The sequence below is a fragment of the Balaenoptera physalus genome (assembly GCF_965194825.1).
Source record: "Balaenoptera physalus genome assembly, chromosome: 5".
Classification (NCBI taxonomy): Eukaryota; Metazoa; Chordata; class Mammalia; order Artiodactyla; family Balaenopteridae; genus Balaenoptera; species Balaenoptera physalus.
In genome coordinates this window covers 55,732,523-55,752,333 of record NC_138884.1, presented here as the reverse complement: position 1 = coordinate 55,752,333, position 19,811 = coordinate 55,732,523, and the positions used below count along the sequence as shown (strand labels likewise).

General features: G+C 32.8%; 1 protein-coding gene across 2 annotated transcripts in view; it reads left to right on the top strand.

Moving 5' to 3' along the window:
- BMP2K (BMP2 inducible kinase) overlaps nt 1-19,811 on the top strand; it is a 125,488-nt gene that overhangs the window by 57,721 nt on the left and 47,956 nt on the right. For both annotated transcript variants that reach the window (XM_082463741.1, XM_082463740.1), the window contains exons 3-7: nt 2,730-2,835; nt 6,121-6,263; nt 8,718-8,839; nt 10,988-11,069; nt 14,731-14,863. In XM_082463741.1, the coding sequence (XP_082319867.1) occupies nt 2,730-2,835; nt 6,121-6,263; nt 8,718-8,839; nt 10,988-11,069; nt 14,731-14,863 (586 nt within the window). The remainder of the gene's footprint in view (nt 1-2,729; nt 2,836-6,120; nt 6,264-8,717; nt 8,840-10,987; nt 11,070-14,730; nt 14,864-19,811) is intronic.

The following is a 19,811-nucleotide window of genomic DNA, read 5'->3' as shown; positions in this document are numbered from 1 at the left end:
TAGTATTCACAGACAACAGTTAGTTTTGCTTTTCATTTTTAGAATCATGCTGTAAAGTTGATTTGTGTGTGTGTGTGAACTCTGTATTATTGGTAAGGTATGCTTCAGCAAGGAAAAAATTCTTCTTTAATATTAGGAAAAGTGAAAAATATTTTAATACACCATTAAAGAAAATTTCAGTTACTCAGTTAACTAGATTAAACATTTTGAGAAAATTACAGAATAAAACTTTCCTTTTTTTCTAGAGTTGCTTATTGTCAGTGCTCTGGATGGTTTCTTATTCTTGTTCTCCCCTGTTTCTCCTTCTCCTCCTCTCTTCCTCTTTTTTATTATTTTCCTCTTCCTCCTCCTCATCCACTGTTTATCAAGTGCTAATATATATATTTAACATTTTTGTTTTATTGAGGTGAAATTCACATACTACACATTTTATAATTCACATTTTAAAATGAACAATTCAGTGGTTTTTAGTACATTCACAGTATTGTGCACAGACCGCCTCTACCTTGTTTTAAAACCTTTTCATCACTCCAAAAGGAAACCCCTGCCCATGAAGCAGTTGCTCCTCATTCCACTCTTGTTCCAGGCCCTGGCAACCACCCGTCTATGTTATGTCTTGATGGATTTACCTATTCTGGATATTTCATATACATGGAATCAAGCAGTATATGACCTTTTGTGTCTGGCTTCTTTCACTTACCATATTTTTAAGGTTCATCCACATTGTAGCACTTATCAGCACTTCATTCCTTTTTATGAGTGAATAATATTCTATTATATATACTATATATGTATCAAAATGTGTTTATGTGTTCATCTATTGATGGACTTTTTAAAAAAAACATGGATAGACATTTGGACTATTTCTACCTTTTGGCTATTGTGAGTAGTGTTGCTATGAATATGTGTACATATGTATTGTTTATTTTCAGTTCTTTTGGGTATGTATCTAAGAGTGGAATTGCTGGGTCATATGGTAATTCCACATTTAACTTTTTAAGGAACCATTAATTCCACAGCAGTTGAACCATTTTCTGTTCACACCAGCAGTGTTAGGAGGGTTCTAGTTTTTCCACTTCCTTGTAAACACTTGTTACTGTCAAGCCTCCCCAACTGCTAAGAGGGAGATTTTCTTATTTTGTATCAACATCTTTATCAACACACATATTTTGATCCTTTTTGTTTGAAGATAGGCACGTTTGTACAGTATGACTTATCAGAATTCTGCCTTTATTGTCCCTATCCCTTAGCTAGACTAGAGTTGATTAGGCTTTGAGACTTGCTTTTTTTCAGGTAAGGCTATTAGTCAAAAGGGTGAAAAGATTTACTCTGAGATAATAGGGAATCTTAGACTAAGTTTTCTAACTTGAGCCCAGATATGGTATTGTACTGTAATTCTTCCTTTCAATAGAATTTGTATAATTTTCAGATATATAAAATATAGTCATCATCAACCTCAGCAACACTCAGATCCTATGCTTTTAAATAAGATATTTTGGGGAGGTGAGCAGTTGTCTTCCAACTGTTTTTTGATGACTAATCCTTCACTATTTATGTTTATTTATGAATTCACATGTTCAGCTGCCGTTAGCTAATATTTCAAATTATATTACACACTTAAAACTAGGTTTATTTTAATGATAGTGGATGTAAATTATTTTAAACAGTATTCTTGATAAGAGTCTTTAATTTACAGACAGACCTTATTTAGATCATTATGATTTTTAACCTTATAAATGTTGATGATTGTCTTGTACTAGGAGCAAAAGTGTCAGATTTGCTGTGTTCTTATTTTCTTGTACTTGTAATATTAGTGTTATCTTTATGGTTTCTTTACAAAAATCCTTTTTAGCTATTTGTTTATTTTTTTAGGTTATTTAGTTAAAAGTACATACATTCATAAATTCACTTGACTAGGTGGACATAAATTGCAATATGTTGCAGACAAAACAAACAAACGAGAGTGTAATTGTTAGTTCATAAATGTTAGAGCTTAATTTCTTTATCTTTTTAAGATAAAAATAAGTAAAAGTTCTGATATTTTATTCTTGAGTCCCAAAGGACTATCTTGTACACTCACTTTTGGAAACTGTTACTTTTTTTTTTTTTTTTTTTATTTATTTTTGGCTGCGTTGGGTCTTTGTTACTGTGTGCGGGCTTTTCTCTAGTTGCTGAGAGTGGGGGCTACTCTTCGTTGCAGTGCGCAGGCTTCTCATTGCAGCTGCTTCTCTTGTTGCGGAGCACGGGCTCTAGGCACATGGGCTTCAGTAGTTATGGCACTTGGGCTCAGTAGTTGTGGCTCACGGGCTCTAGAGATCAGGCTCAGTAGTTGTGGTGCACGGGCTTAGTTGCTCTGTGGCGTGTGGGATCTTCTTGGACCAGGGCTCAAACCCGTGTCCCCTGCATTGGCAGGCAGATTCTTAACAACTGTGCCACCAGGGAAGCCCTGGAAACTGTTACTTTTGAATGAACCATCTCTTTCTTCCCCAGTGAATTTAAAATAAGTATTCATTAAGTATTTGCTTGTTAGGAAATGACAGTCACATATAAATAAACTTTCCATTGAAACTGTAGAAACCTTTTTGAAATGTGTCAGATTCCATACTTACACCTCAATCTTACTTTTTGAAATTCTTTAAATATATCAATTTAGACTTGAAATCATTGTTAATGATAGACCTTTAAAATATATGTTTGCCAGTTTTTAAAATTTTGTTTATTTTTTACAGAAAGAGCTGTCTGGTCACAAAAATATCGTGGGTTATTTGGACTGTACTGTTAATTCAATTAGTGATAATGTATGGGAAGTGCTTATCTTAATGGAATATTGTCGAGGTAAGTATTTTTCTGCAGTTGTTTTATGCTAAAAAAATTTGCCCATAAAAATGGGTTAGTAGGTGTCTTGGTTTCTCCCAGGGCAGCTGTCATCTAATTCTGGGCATTCATTGCAATCTCAGCTTTAATTATTTGTCTAAATAAGGAGTGCTGTTAAAAAGTATTTAAAACCTACTCATAGTTGATGCAGGGATGATATGAGCATATTTTAATGGACAATTAGAAAAATGCTGTTGGGTTTTAAACAGAAAATCTAAAACATAAAGAACAGTCACCTTTCCTGTTCCCTATACATTTCTTCTATAATCCAACCAAGAAGAGCATACTGTGTCCATATTAGTGTTGGAAGATTTTTTTCCAGCACGCTACCATGTTATCTTTGAACGTATTAGATGTAATAAATTTCAAGGATGCATTTTGATCTATAATTTTTATAAACTTACATTATGTGGTCTTTTGAAAACATCAGAAGATAGAAAACCACATTTTATTTGGATATAATGTGGTGTTTTCAAAGAAATATTTGCTTGTATAGTATGCCTTAAGAATTATAATAATAATTTTTAAAGTCCCTGAAATTTTTTTTTTTTTTTTTTTTTTTTTAACTTTAATGGGTGTAATGGGGGCAATTAATCCATTTCCTGCAAACTTGCTTTCCTCCCTCCCCCATCAGACTGTATCTGACAGTTTGGATTCTAGGGAGCCCTGGTTTATATATAAATTCTCTTAAGACAGTTATGATTATTAATTATGGTACCAGGAACTCTTGTCACTTCCTGAAGGTTGGAGGAGAAGGAGGTTGGTGATGATAATGGAGAAAATGTGGTCTCATTTACTCCAGTCTTGTAAGAAGGGGGAAGGACAGAGGAAAATGAAATGAATCAATATTATAATATCTATTGTGATATGTTTGTAACTTATTTCCATATATAATGTAAAAAATTAGATATTTTCTTGATTGTTTTTCCTTATTTATATATCATCTTCTCTACTGTAAAGCATTGTGATCTCTTTAAGGAGACGATACTGATTTTCTTTATCCTACTTTCCTGAATTCTAGCATTTAAGGTGCCAATTCTTAGCTGGATGAGAGTTGACTAATAGCTACTTGTAGCTTGGCTACTTGTAACTTTTTAAAAATAATTGAATTGAGCATAATTATATTCCTGGATGAGTTTAATTGTCATCCAGAAGACATTTTAAAAGGGGAGCTACATGAGCTTCAGTTTTTAGGCAAGTGAGTATTTGGGAGCCAATGGTGCAGTCTACTGCAGATAAAATTAAGTATCTTGTTAAAAAAAGTCATATCAAAATTTAAATGGGATGGTATAGCATTTTAAATTCAGTGGTAATAAGTGTAATCTCAGAGAGATGAAGATTGTTGAGGCTAGAAAAATGTTGACTTTTTAAATTTTAATGATGAAATTGGACAGAGTATAAAAGTTCTTGTTTAGATGATAACTGTTTGAAAAATATGTAAAGATTTGGGAGTTACATGCACCTTATTTTAAAAGACCTTCAGTATACATTGTTTGCTTTCTGAATCTGATTTTTAAATTTTTCATTAGAATAATTTTACTTTAATTTTCAGAAGACTTTGATTTTGAATAATGAAATTTTGTTTGTTTCTACATTTGAAATGCAGATCAAATAGAGCTTTTTAGCTTTTTTTGGGGACTGGATTTTGTGATTCAAGCCTTCTAGCCCAAAGATCTCTGAAGGGAAGAAAGAAGATTGACTTTTGTTTAAAGTTGATTCTACTCATTACAACATTGAAAGTGTGGAAAAGATAGAATGAGTTCAAGGTTATGATTTCTTTAGCTGTGAAAAGATGTTTCAAGAATGTGAATGAACACCAATAAAACACTTTTCTTACTGTTTAATTTTTGGATAAAATGAGTCAGGGTGTCTGACAAACAAGAGGATGGAGGAAATTGCTGCCTAGTCAAGTGCCTCAATCTTATATGAGACACTTTGAACAAATTACAACCAAATGGACCTGAGTTTTCTGAAAGTTGAGGATTGATAGGTAAAATAAATGTTTTTTTTCCCCGCTGCTTTAAAGTTCTAAGAAAAAAACACCTATTTCAGAAAATATATGAGTATGCTGTTTAGGCAGTAATAATAGAAGGAACAGGTGTGTATGCACCTTCTTACAGATTACACAGTAGCAGACATTCATTTATTCACACTTGTTACAGGATAGTTTCAAGTTAACATAAGCTTGCCTTTTTAAATTTCCAAACTTGATTTCTGTTAGAATGCTGTGAATGAGTCATGTATTTACTTGCATTCTTAAAATATAATGATAGTAAACTTTCTCTTAGTAATTAAGAGTTGTCATTATTAGATTATCAATTATTATAATACATTGTAATATTTAATAATCCACTCGGGGCTCATTGTTGTGGCTATTTGATTTTAGTAAGTTACTCTGCCCACTATCTCTTAACCTGGTTTAGAGCATTAGCCCCTTAACCCATCTCTCTTTTTCCACTCTTGTGATTCCTCCATCCCTCAATCAAGGGGATCTTTTAAAAGGTCAGATCAGGAAGTTTCCTTGGTTCTCAAGATAAAAATCTCAAGATAAAATCTTGATTTGTTTGTCTTGTCAGTATCATCTGACTTTACTCTCTTCTCTGCTTTCTAGACCATACCCACAGTGGTTCTCTTGAAGTTATTCAAAATCATTAAGCTCTTTCCCAAACTAGAGGCCTTTATATATGTCACTTGCTATCACTAGTGTGTTCTCCCAGATCTCTGCCAGGTTAATTCCTGATTAACCTTCAGTCTCAACATAAATAATCACTTCCTTAGGCCTTCTCTGGCATTCTCTTCTCCCCATCCTCCTTCACTAATTTAAATTTGGGTTTCTCTCATTTTATCCTTATTGTACGTAATTATGATAAATACTTGTGTGATTGTTTAGTGTTTATCTCTGCCTTTAGACTATAAATTATAACCATAAAGAATAACCATTTCTTCAAATCTGTGATGCCATCAATTACAAGGTACACTCTGAATTTGGAGATGTTAAAATATGGCCAATAGCATTAGCAGAACGTCACTTATTTTAAGATGTTCTCATTTCAGAGATGTAAAATATGAAAAAAAATGTATGTCATTGAATCAACACAATATGGTATAATAAGCATCCTTACATGAAAATTATAAAAAAAGCCAATTCCCCCATTACCTGAGACCATAGACATTTCTTAATCTCTTTGTTTGTGGTAGTCTTCATTTATTAAAAATATGTCTTCTCAAAATTACTTTTTTGGTTAGCTGGGCAGGTAGTGAATCAGATGAATAAGAAGCTGCAGACAGGTTTTACAGAACCAGAAGTGTTACAGATATTCTGTGATACCTGTGAAGCTGTTGCAAGGTTGCATCAGTGTAAGACTCCAATAATTCACCGGGATCTGAAGGTATGAACTTTAGTCTACTTATGGATTAATGCCTTTTAAACTTTGGAGTTAAAAATGTTTTTGGACTGTCTTCATGTAAACCAGTTTTTATTACTAGCACTGAGATTGGTCTCTCTGTCCCCAGCTACATGTCCTGAGGCCATATAAAGACTGACGATAGAATTGACATTGTGCTTTTCATGACCCTGAGGGTTGCTAGCACGGCTGTAGAGGTGGATTTTGTGCTCCCTACTTTGCTTCTGTTTTACAGAGCAGGCTTCTTTAAAAAGTGTCATGTGAGCAAAAATATGAACATCACTGACACAGGTTGGCTATCCCTCCACACTGTTCTTCCCAGTTCAGCACTCCTCCTATTTCTTATAATTCATTTTAAGCATCAGGGTGTTTTCCAGAGATATTGGAGGTGACCGTAAATGGGTCTCTTTACTCATTTATTTATAATTTACTGTACTTTTAGATAATTTACTATAATTTGGTGATGATTGTCACTCTAAGGTCACTTTGTCTTACATTTTCGTGGAATCTGACCTCTTGTATATGGTACCCACTTGTTAAATTGGAAAAAGTGCCCAAAGGGGATTGGACATTCCTGGTATCATATTGCTTGAGCTATCATTACACATATTGTTTAGAAGCATAGGTGTCCTCTTTGATACCTACAAACACTAAGATTACAAAAATTCCTCTTCCTGAAATGCTTTATGCCCAGATATCCCATGGCTAATCTTTCCCCCACTTCAAATCTGCTCAGATTCACTTTCTCAGTGAGTCCTGTCCTTACACCACCTTATTTATAATTGCAACCTAACCTTTCCATACTCTACTTGTTCTACCTTTTATTATCACTTGTCACTTTCTCAGATACTATAAAAATTTGCTTATGTATTATGTCTGTTGGTTATTTTCTGTCCTCTCCCACTACACTGTAAGCTTCCTGTGGGCAGGGATTTTTCTCTTGTATACTGATGTATCCAAGCATTTAGAACAGTGCCTGGCACATAGCAGGGTCTCAATAAATATTTAATGAATGAATGAATCCTAATTCTGACTTATTATACAAAATTTATGAAAAGTGATAATAAAATGCTCTTAAGATACAAGAGAATAGAAGATGTCACTTAGAATATAGGTTGTTAACCATGAAAGCATCATCTAGGGACACCTGTACTGAAAGGATACAAGTCAAGGCAAGATTGAAATACTTGACTGCAGACCTCTGTCCCTTAATTTCGATAACCAGTATAGTTCATTTCAGTTCTCTTGAATATGCAACTTTTACATTTTCCCCAATAATTCGGTCTGATTTTTTTGCACTGTTGTAGCTCATTAACTTTTTAAATGTAAAGTTGATGTTTTCAGCTGAGTCTTCTTGATTTTAAAACAAAAAAGACATTGAACTGCATAATTTTATATAGACCATATTTCATATACTTAGTTCTTTTTACATGTGTAAATTTATGCAATCCTGTGTTTGTTTTAAGTAAGTTTCTTTTTTTTAAGTTGATTTCTTGTATAAATCTTTATTTTGTACAAATATTGAATATTTTTAAAAGTAGAGTAAAATGAAATATAGAAGAAAAATTGTAAAGAAACTGTAATGTGAGTATTTTGGTAGAGTTGAGAGAAATTGAATTACTCATTTAAAACTGTATCATAAAAATAAAAAATATTGTGTAAAAATATTAATAATATCATTTATTGCATGTTTACCTTATTTCAGTCACTGTTCTAAGCCCTTTACATGTTTTAATTCTTTCAGTTTTTACAACAATCCCATGTAATAGATATTATTATTTTCCCCATTTCATAGATAAGGAGACTAAAGCACAAGAGTAGTTAAGCAAGTTGTCCAAGGGTACATATGCTAATAAGTAGCAGAGCTGGGCTGTGAACCCACATTCTCCTGTTTTAGAAACTGTGCACATAATTTTTATTTAAGTTACTACAACTCTGATCTCTAAGTTAAGGCATAAAGTCAAATCTGTGTTTTTCAGTGTAGTATTTTAGATAAAAATGGAATTAGGAGTCAATCAGAGGTAGAATTGTAATGGTTTTTGTTACCTTTCTATAGGTAAGCTAAGTGTCAGAAAAGGAGAAAAATGGAGGTGTAGTATAGACTCTGACTGCCACTAGTTCTTCTCTTCCATAGAAGCAGTTTTTGAGAGGACTTAGGGTTCCTTGGCTCTTGCAAAAATCATCCTGGGATGGGAGAAGCACTTCTCTGTTCTTAGTGAGAGAAGCAGTAGATAAAGTAAAGTATATTTTTGTTCTGAATCATTTGTCCTTTCTCACAATTTGAGGTATCCTCTCTCTCTCTCTCTCTCTGTCTCTACCTATCTCTCTCTGTCTCTCTCTCTCTATATACATATCAGTGTTTATTGTGTAAAAACATTGTTATAAAAAGATAATTTTCACCTTGAAAATACTACTAATAATTGCGTTTCTTTTCTAAAGGTGGAAAATATTTTGTTGAATGATGGTGGAAACTATGTACTTTGTGACTTTGGCAGTGCCACAAATAAATTTCTTAATCCTCAGAAAGATGGAGTTAATATAGTAGAAGAAGAAATTAAAAAGTAAGTGTTATCTTTATTGTGCTTTGTCTCATGGGAATTTTAGTTAACTTGAGTCTGTGACCAGCTCTTTTGATATAAATTTTAGGTATTCCATTAATAGATTTCTTTAAGATATTTCTGTGCCATAGACATTGATTAGTTTATGTCTCATCTAGTTCAATAGGAAATACATTTTACAATGGAAACAAAATTTTCATCTGCATTGTAAACAGATTTATCAAGAAATTTGTTAAATAAGCTATAGTAATTAGTGGAATCATTAAAGGGAGTTTGAAGTTATTGCTGAATTCAGTTAAACATCTGTTTTTATCGGTACTGAGGATTTGTGCTTCTTAGGAAAAAATTAAATTATTTGAAAACATTAAACTTTTACTTCATATTTAATATTAAGAAGATTGATCTATTAATGCATTGAAAACTATGTGGAAAACTTGTTATTTTATAATATTGTATTGGAAAACTTTCTGTTAGAAATGTAACTCGTATCTGCCTTACGTTTTCTTAATCTTGTACTTTCCATGGTTGCTAGAGTACTATTATAAGGACCTTTCCCTGACTTTTCTGTTTTCTAGTTTTAGAAAATAGTACTGCTTGTAAATCTTAGGTTATCTTAATAAAATGATACAGAATGCAGAAAGATCTGTCAGAATAGAAATTTCTAAGTAGCTGCCTTTTCTAAGTTGCTTTTCTTCACTTCCTGACAAATTCTCAATTGTTTAAGGCTGCCTAGGAGCTTTCGTTTGAACTGCAACATATATTTTGAGATAGCTGAAGTAGAGCTGATCTTACTCTGGACCATTTGTATAAAACTATGGTTTTCTAGACTTACATATTTCTACTCAGGAAACAGCCTATGATGATTATGTTAGATTCCATAAAACAAACTCCTTAGTAAACATATAAATGTCCTGAAGAAACAGAACAATGAATTATTGAATTAGCTTCTTGTGGATATTTGTATATACATATAATTTAAAAAGATTGGGTTGTGATGTATAGTGACAGCTGCAGAATTCTGCTCAAGCATCTTTGACTTGCTGGAAGTTTCATTTCTTGCTGTTAAGATCTGAAGTATAGTTAAGGTTCAGCAGAATTGTACACTAGTGATGAATGTAATAAGCTCATGGATTCTTGTGCTTTGTGGCTCAGTTGAGGAGTTAATGATCTAACCATTTATTCAATTAACAGGTAATTATTTAGGGCCTACAATGTAGTGGACACTGTTGATGGTGCTACAGTATAGCAGTGAACAAAAAAAATAAAGTCCCGTCCTCATGTAGTTTATATTCTGGTTTCTTAGATCACTCCTCTGTAGTAGTATCATCAGAATGTATCACCCAGTCAGGGTAATTTGGAAAAAGTAAGATGGTAGAATATTGAACTTTAAGATACTCTGTAAAATGAAACATATAAACACTGAAAATGAATCCTAAATTATGCCATAATATAGGAATTCCTTTGATATTCTAATAATTTCTGCACCACTTTATTCTGTTCATTGAGCACTACTTTATTCTGTTCATAATGGATTTGGAGTTTTTATACTGGTAAATATTTATTCACAGTATCTTTTAATTCCAAATTGCTTATGCTGACAGTCAGTTTTAGAATTGTACTTAATTAGTGTAATTAATAATAGTTAATTATGGCAACGAGATTACTTTTAAAGCAACAATTATAAAAACAAACCTAAAGGAGATTTACTACTGTGTGCAAGGAATTATGTTAGAGTCCATAAAAACAAGCTGCTTAATAAACATAGAAATTAATTTTTTGAGAAGGTGGAAGCTTTACTTTTAAATTAATAGACTAAAATATTTTGATAAGGATATTTTCATAGTCAAATTGTATTATTTCATAGAAGAAATTCAAGGAAAACTACGTTTCCCATACGTCACCTTTATTTAAAATTTTTCAATTAAAAATTGTTTTTATCATTATAGATGCAGTTGCACTTGTTGAATAAAAATGTGTATAGATGCTTTGTATTGTTTAATCCTTGATGGACTTTTAATGAGCTTTTAAAATAGTATTATTTCTTTATAATGTTATCGAACCTAAAAGTTTTTCGTAGTATTTTATGTAGAAACAATGTAGTATCTGTCTTTTTTTTTATATCTCCACTCCATTTTACTTATTTACTGCCAGGTATACAACTCTGTCATACAGAGCCCCTGAAATGATCAACCTTTATGGAGGGAAACCTATCACCACCAAGGCTGATATCTGGGTAAGGCCAAGAAAGGCTGACATTTTCACTAACCAAATTAACAAAATCTGATTATTTTCCCCCTGTCCTCCGCAAGGTATTTCCTAATAAGTAGCAGAGAGTGGTGGACAGTAAAGCTTCTTCTTCAGAAGAAAAATATTAGCACATATTATCTTCTTGATCCTGAGATGGAAAGCTTAGGTATAAAAAGGCAAATAAAGGATTTCCATATGATGTAACTTTTTACCACAGTATTTTTTAGAATTTAAATTATATATGATTGTTAACATTTTTTTTTGATTTGAGTGCAATTTTGGTTGATCACAGTATGGAAAAGCTGGACATAATTCTTACGTAATATTGTTTATAATTTTCTGGAGTATTTTAGGATCTTTTTAGTGGAAACTAACATGAGTAAAACTTTTTAAAAATTATAAACATACTGTTGACTAACCTGTATATATTGAGGTTCTTTATCATTTAGCATCTATATGTGGATTGAATTATTGAGATATATCATGTTTCTATAGAGTTGAACTTTACGTTAGAGTGCCCACACTTCTTTAGAACTTATTTCAGAAGTAAAATGTGTTTGGGCTATATTTAATAAACTAGCAGGAAACTCTATTTTAGATGTGAATTCATTTAAATTTAACAGGTATTTAGCCATATCTACCACTAGTGGCTATGTTAGGGATGGAGGAAAAATACTCCTTTGGAAGTAGTTCTAGAATTTCCAAGAAAAGTCATTTATTTTGTTTTAAAACATAATGTTTAGAAAGTAGTCGAGTGTAACGTGTGAACCCAAATGAGTATCTTCTTGGTGCCCCTCTCCTGGCCTTCTCTTATAGGGGTTGGGATACCAAGTATTCTTGCAAGATAATAAAAAAAAGAGTATCTATCTATGATTGGTTTTCCTCTGTCTACGTAATATACACTTTCTCACCGATGGTTCTTAAATCTTGTGGTAGTTGAATTTTTGACTGTATACATAATTTAATCAAACCGTGAATAAGTTTGATTTAGGTAATTTGATACTGCTTACAGATCACCAGCTTGTGTGACTCAAATTCCATTCGCTCTTCTCAGCATTAACATTTGACTCATTAAATGGTTTATAGTAAATGGCTTGCAGTATAATGTAGAAAGCAAATTCAGTTGGATCTTAATTTATAAAACGAAGGTATTAATTAGAGGAGGTAATTGTGGAAGTCTTTTCTGGCCTAATTTTGTGACTGATGTTGAAATCCACATTACCTAAAAGCGTATTTCAACAGCAGAGGAAGCAACAGACATTATAGCTTGACTGCTGTTTTGAAATCATCAAGCGTTGATTTAAAAAAAACAAAGTCTCTAAGAACGCGATTGCTACCCAATATCTTAACAAAAAGGAGGGAATCTTTTTTTGTTGTTTTCATTTTTCACCAGGCTTCGAATGCATGCCAGGCAGCATACTAAATTGTCAGTGATAAGTTTAAAATTTATGCCATTTACAGATTAGTATATGGGACAGTATTTCTATAATGGATAACTTGGTATAGCTGTGGGATGACAAATAGATACTCAAAGATAAAAAAGAAGCCAGAAAAATAATCAGGAAACAGAATCTGTGTTTATATGCTTGACAGAGTTTTAATTTCCATGATGCCATTTTAATGCTTGTCTTAGCTCAGGTGAAATGCTACAACATTTTAGGTGTGAATTCAAGAATATCCAGAAAAAAATACTGCTGATTCAGAGGGTTATGATATTGAGGTTAAAGTATTCATTTAGCATATATATTTTGGCAAAAAAATTTTTGTTTTGAAGTTTTCATTGTAGGTTATTTTTATCCTGAGAACTAGGATGCTGATTTTATTGACCAGTAGGAAATTCAGTGAGAGATGCTTCATGTTACCTTTTAATGAGGAAAATTAAAGATGGTGATACTCAGCCTTCAAAATAAGGTCATTCGTTCCCTCCTGTTTCTTCAACAGTTCTCATTGTATCAAATGGATAAAGAGGGAAATGCCTTTGGTGGGAAAAAAAATTAGGACACCTCACTGTGCTCACACTCTGTAAAGCAAGAGTATTTTAGATTTATGTTTTTTAAGTACACTGACATTGCTATCTAAAATTGTTATCTGGGAACTCCCGCAATAAAAGACACGTTACTAAAGGTTTGATTGACAAGATAAAACTGGCTAAAACGCAGTTTGCCTAACTATCATTTGGGCAGAAGAAAGGTGTAATTTAATGCAGATATTACACCATTAATAATATATTTTTTAGTGCTTTTAAGGAAGGCTTACTCTCAATTTGCTGCATAAAAGCTGAAAATATCTTCCTTATAGAAAAAAAGCATTGTAAATTTTTTTAAAGCCACATTGAACTGGTTATTTCTATTCAGAATCTTAATAGTTTTGTTAGTCATATGGTAAATAATCTAGTAATGTTTTTGAACTAATATATTGAACTTTCTAGAGTCTTCAAACTTTTTTCATTGGAAGACTGTTATAGTATTGAAAATAATGTGTTGTAAGTTAATATTGTTGAACTCAGAAAGGTATTTCTGTATATTGTGATCTTCATAGTAGTTATAAAACTAGTGTATTGTTAATTGGGTTTGCTAAGTTGCTGTGTGGAGAAAATCCAACAAAGGAAAGCTGATTTGCTAATTTTTAGATAGGCCAAATTTCGGTTATTGCTAATGTAATTGTATAGTTACTACTGGATAATTTTATATAATCAATTTAGAATTAGAATCACCCCTTACACTCATAAGGCTTATAGGTGACACTTCCTGTGACAGCATAATGATTTCTTGAGCAGAAAATCACATTTTATTACTGTGTCTCAGGTTTGAGCTGTTGGCAGTTTAGCTAAAAATTTCCTGTGCTACTTTTCCAGATGCAATTTGTGTTTTAGGGTGTTTTGTCTTCATTGTCAGCAAGTAGATTTATTGGTGCTATGATGTCTATGAATCCATGCAAGTGAAGCAGACAGAGCCCTTCCTTTTTGAGTTTTATATAGATTACCCAGGTACAAATATGACTAGTGTAATATAGAATTAAAATTGTAGGATTATATATAGAAGTAGAGAACTAATTTTTATATTATGTGCTCAGTGAATAATATATTCTGAAATAATGACATGCTCATGAAATCAGTGAAAATCAGGGAATAATCAGTATTGATGGTTGTCTGCTAAGTTTAACTGTTCTGGTTAACTCGTACTTGGAATCCCAGGATTTTAAAACAGATATTATAGTGAATTTTTTAAAAATTCTGCTCGGAGGAGCCTTGTGCTTACATCGTTGGTTGTTATATGCTAGTTATGTACTAAATGTATATTTTCCTTGTGAAAGAAATAAAGGTGTAATTTTTCTCCCGAAGGGAACCAGCCACTTCTAATTTTAGTTATATCATTCATGATCTAGAATTCCATGATAACATTAATTCAGCCAGCTAGCCACAGATATGATAGAAAAATATGGTAATGATACAGTTAAATGCCTTTTTAAAAATTAAGTGCATTAATTTGTTTAAGTTGTAATTTGTGAAAAGATTGATCCAGTATAGAAACATTAGGCTTTTATTTCTTTTAATAACATGTTTAGTTTTTGGTTTGTGGCTACTTTTTTTTTGTCTTGTGGTTAAGTTGATACTTGAGCTCTGATGATATTCATGCTTTGTTTTACAGGCCCTGGGATGTTTGCTGTATAAACTTTGTTTCTTCACTCTTCCTTTTGGTGAGAGTCAGGTTGCTATCTGTGATGGCAGCTTCACCATCCCAGACAATTCCCGTTACTCCCATAACATACATTGTTTAATAAGTAAGTACTTGGAAAATTTATTAAAAAAATTATAAGATACAGTACTTAGGGCCTGCTGTTTCCATTCCTTTACCTAAACCTAGTCTTTTAATTTCATGTATTATAATTTTATGAAACTATAGTCAAGAAATACATTTAAAAAGATGTTTATAAGACTTCTATAGGAATGAACGCAGATTAATTAATGATTAGTACATGGGTATTTTTAAGCTCTAGATAAGGTTTTATAGAACATGGAGATTATGTAATTAAGGAAACTGGAATTTCTGGAAACACTTACAGCGTAACATTTAGTTATTCAGTCTTTGAACTTTTGAAATCCAAATATCCAGATCTGTTGCTTCTTTAGATCACAGTGTTGCCAATCTTAGATAGTAGTTTATTTGGCCACTCTTTTTAGTATTCCTTATTGATTATAAAATTAGAAAGCAACCTAAGTGTATGTCAGAAGGAGAAATCCTGTGGGCCTTTGATTCCAAAAGAACACCTCAGTTTTCATTACAGCCTCTTTTAAGAATTTTTTCTTCCTTTTTGACAGGTACTGTAATTTAATATTTCATATATGCACATGGTACAATTTCTGAAAAAGATGATTTGGGGGAGGGGGAGGATCATCAGATATTAAATATGTTAGGAAGTTGCAGTATTTAAACAGCACTGCTCTGCACTGTTTCAGTTAAAGTGTTTCTAGCGTTTCTACTCTGTTTTTTCCATTTTAAACATCCTCTGTCATAGCCTCCAGCCACTGAGATCAGTGCAGTAGAAAAGAGGGTCAATGTAAATATATTTGAGGTTTTGTATAATAAAGATAGCAGTTCAACTCAGTGGGGAAAAACAGGTGGAAATACAAAACTATATTATCCACTTGTGGATGAAAAATCAGACTGGATCTCTACTTGAAACATTATGCTAAAATTTCAGATAAATCAAAGACTTAAATGTAAAAAATAAAACATAAATGTACTTGAAGAAAATAGGTCTGAATTTATTTATAACAGTGGAATAGGTAATGTGTAAACTAGGCTTTTAATCTCAGGACATAGAAAAGATGAATCCATTGACATATAAATTTAAGCCATTAAAAGTTCCCCCAAACCATGAACCCAAGCATAAAGTCAAATGATAAACTGGAAAAAAAAATTTATTACACACTTGACAATTGGCTAACTTTTGTAATTTATGTTACACATTTGACAATTGGCTAACTCATGTAACTCAAAAAGAAAAGGGCAAACACTCCAGAAGAAAAATAATCAAAAGAAAATGGAGCCTAAAAGGATATCTAGCTTTACTTTGCAAACTTATTTAAAGCATGATCTTTTTGTTTCTTTAATGTGGATTTGCTCATACATGTTGGAAATTAGAGAATTATGTCACTTGAACACAAAAATTACATTGCTTCACGTGGAATGCTTTTCCTAGGCGAGGAGAGGCAGGGCAGGGGTGGGGGAGCTGGTGTTATAACTTGTAGGGGAAGGAAGTAGCCTTGAGCTTGGCTGCTGCACTGCCAGCTTGTAGACTTTCCACTCTAACTGGAGAACATTAATATGAATGCTTGTACCTGAGGTTTTCTTCGCAGAGAGGTCTACCTCTCAGCTTTTGTGTGACTCTCTACCAACGGATGGCCTCCTGCCTAGCACCCGCGCTGGCTCGGAACTGCACTTTTATCTTACTGGTTGAGACCCTCCTAGTCTTATTTTGACGTGTTTTTATGTCCTCGTGGCAGCTTTCAGCCAAATTAAGCTACCTGCCTGGTCAGCCCAAGTTACCTTCCCAGATACCAATTAATGTTTTTGTTAGTGTTCTGGTGACAGAGCCGTATAGTTTTTTTTTTTCAGTGGTTTGTCCCAGCTCTCTTTTCCTCATTAGCCCTGTTATTTTTAGCCTGCCATTTTGCAGAATGTGAATTTTTTTTGGAGAGCAAACATACTTTAGAGTATATTTGAATAAACTTCATACCCATAAGCTGCTCTGTCTTATCCAGTTGCTTTCTTCCTTCATTGTCCAAAAATTAGGGCATCAAAAGCATGGAAAAAACTCATTAATTGGAATGCTCAAAAAATAGATGGAGGAATTTACTTTGGCTGTTGAGTGTTCTGGCTAATTGAAGTTTAACCTTTTATTGAAGCCCTTGTTGTAAATCATTGTATCTGTGGCACTGTTTTGTTGTTAAGTATAATGCTTTATTTAATCACAACTGGGCTGAGGATTTTATTGAGGATCTTGAAGTGTCTTAGCAACTCAGTATCCTCATTGGACAAAACTGTATGAGAGACTGGACAGTATATACCCAGATTCATGATTTAATTTGCTTATAGTGATGAGATCTTATTTTTTTTGTTGTTTTTTGATAGTTACAACAAGAAATTTCTGGTTTATTTGCCAGCTATAAATGAGAGATTTTCAATATTTGATTCAGAATGCAACACAGTGTAGATTCTAAGAGATCCAATCATTTCCAATCTTCACTCTTGCCACAGCCAGTTTATATCTCAGGTTTATAAGTCCTGCTTAAACTTCAGACACAGGCTCCAGTATACTAACTCTGCAACTTAGGATTAGGTTCTCATTTGAGTAGACTGATAAATCACATACCAGCTACAGCTCCTACAGCCTGTAGGGATGGGATGGGATTCTGTTTCACATGTGAGGCTTCTTTCCATTTGAGATCTTATTTTCTTGTGTTAGGTTTGTTTGTTTTCCTTCTCTATGTATGTGTTTGGGTATATGTGTTTGTGTATAGTAGGAAGGTAGAAAAGTTAAACACTGCAGATAATTTTAGGATCTAATTGGACTCTAGTTCATTGATGCTTTACTGGGCATCATATGCTTGCTTTATTTTTCAATAAATGTACAGATTTTAGGTTTTATCAATGTTAGTATAAATTCGACCATGTATTAATTTCTTTGAACTGATTTCTCAGAGCTAGGCAGAAATAAAAAAAACAAGGTTGAATAAAATAAAAACACTCAAGTAAATGTTGGTATTTTATCTCCTGTCAAAGGGCTTTTGTGGACTTTACTTTTTAAATATTCTCTTGAGTAGTAAAAGCTTAATGACAAAGTAGAGATTTTTAAAAACCCGAACATACTTATCTATAATGCAGTGGTCTTTAGAAAACATTTAATTCTTTGCAATTTTATTTTTTACATTTTTCACATGTGACCTTGCCTGTTTCTCACCATCCTATTTAGGTTTCTCTGTCTGCTTTTATAATAAACTAATTGGTGATTTACATTGCTTTCAAGTAAATTCTACCTTCAGAAACCAGAAACTACCTAGCTGTGCTCATAGTTTTTGAAAGTGAAGCTTTTTATTGCCAACTGTCTATTCATACAATGTAGTTGTCCCACATTTATTTATAAGATAAAGCATTTAAAAAATATATCTTCTTAGTATGAATAGATTCACTAATGCTGTTTATATCTATTTTATATGATTCAAGATTTTTGAAAATGAAATAGCCATGCTTAATCTTTGTTAAAACTGTATGGTTTGTGGTTATATAAGTATTTGAATACACTTTTGATTATCACCAGTTTGGTCAAGGGTAGTTATTATTATTTATATAATAATATTTAATAAATTAATGATAATAATTGTTAATTATATTAACTACTGTCCACAAAGCTCAGTTTATTAACTTTCTGCAGACTTTACTTCTTAAAAGTAGCAATTATTTAGAATTTTTCTTCTTAGCTTCTGTTAACTTTTCCAATAGACAAGTAATGGAGATGGATTGGGGGGGCAATGAGGAGAGAAGCACTTTCCATTTTTGAATCTAAGAGTTGAAAAGAACTTAGAGAATATTTAGAGGAGAATGAGAAGCATAACTAACGGGATTACTGAATAGTTTTGAAGAGTGAACAGAAGGCTGGTTGCTTCACCTTTCTTTTAGCTTCTGTTATGGTGGTTAAGGAAGTACATGTGGAGATTAAGAGCAATTTGGCCTTCGGAGCCAAATGGCCTAGGCTTGCATCTGCTCTGTCACTTATTTGGTACAGAATACGGGACGGGGCAGCTCCATTTATTTCAGTTTGATTTCTAAAATGAGCATATCAAATTACCTACCTCTTAAGGTTATTGTGAAATTAAATGAATTATGAGAAGTGCTTCTTAGTATGTGTGAGTACTCAGAGAGAGATGGCCTTTAATGCTACTATCGTTATTACTACTACAGCTCCCACTATCACTACTACTGATGTCATTATAATTCTTCCTGAGCTAACCTAATTTTTGATTTTCTGGGTGGGGGTCAGGGCATCTGCTGTCAGATACTAAGTAGGATGTACTTTCCCTGCAGAGATTTCTTTGGATGCTTTGAAGCCAAACTTGGTTTTTCAGGTTAAGGTTGGATATCAAAGGTTTACCATAATTTATCATATATTCCAGAATATACTGTTAAATGTAACTACTAAGATTAATTTTCTTACCTCTTAACTTTGTGCAGTGAAATAGTGATATATAATATATAATGAACCAGTCTGTTCTATGTATCTGTCTTTTTTGTTTTTTGTTTTTTTAAGTGAGATCATATGGTATTTGTTGTCTGTCTGAGCAGTTTCACTTAGCATAATGCCCTCACATTCATTCATGTTGTTGCAGATGGCAAGATTTCCTTCTCTTTTTTTAATGACTGAGTAATATTCCATGGTGGGTGTGTGTGTGTGTGTGTGTGTGTGTGTGTGTGTGTGTGTGTGTGTATGCCTCTCATTTTCTTTATCCATTCATCCATTGATGGATACTTAGGTTGCTTCCATATCTTGGCTTTTGTAAATAATGCTGCAGTGAACACAGGGGAGCAGATATGTTTTTGAGTTAGCGTTTTTGTTTCCTTCAGATACATACTCAGAAGGAGAATTGATGGATTATATGGTATTCTATTTTCAACTTTTTGAAAGACCTCTGTACTGCTTACCACAGTAGCTGTACCAATTTACATTCCCA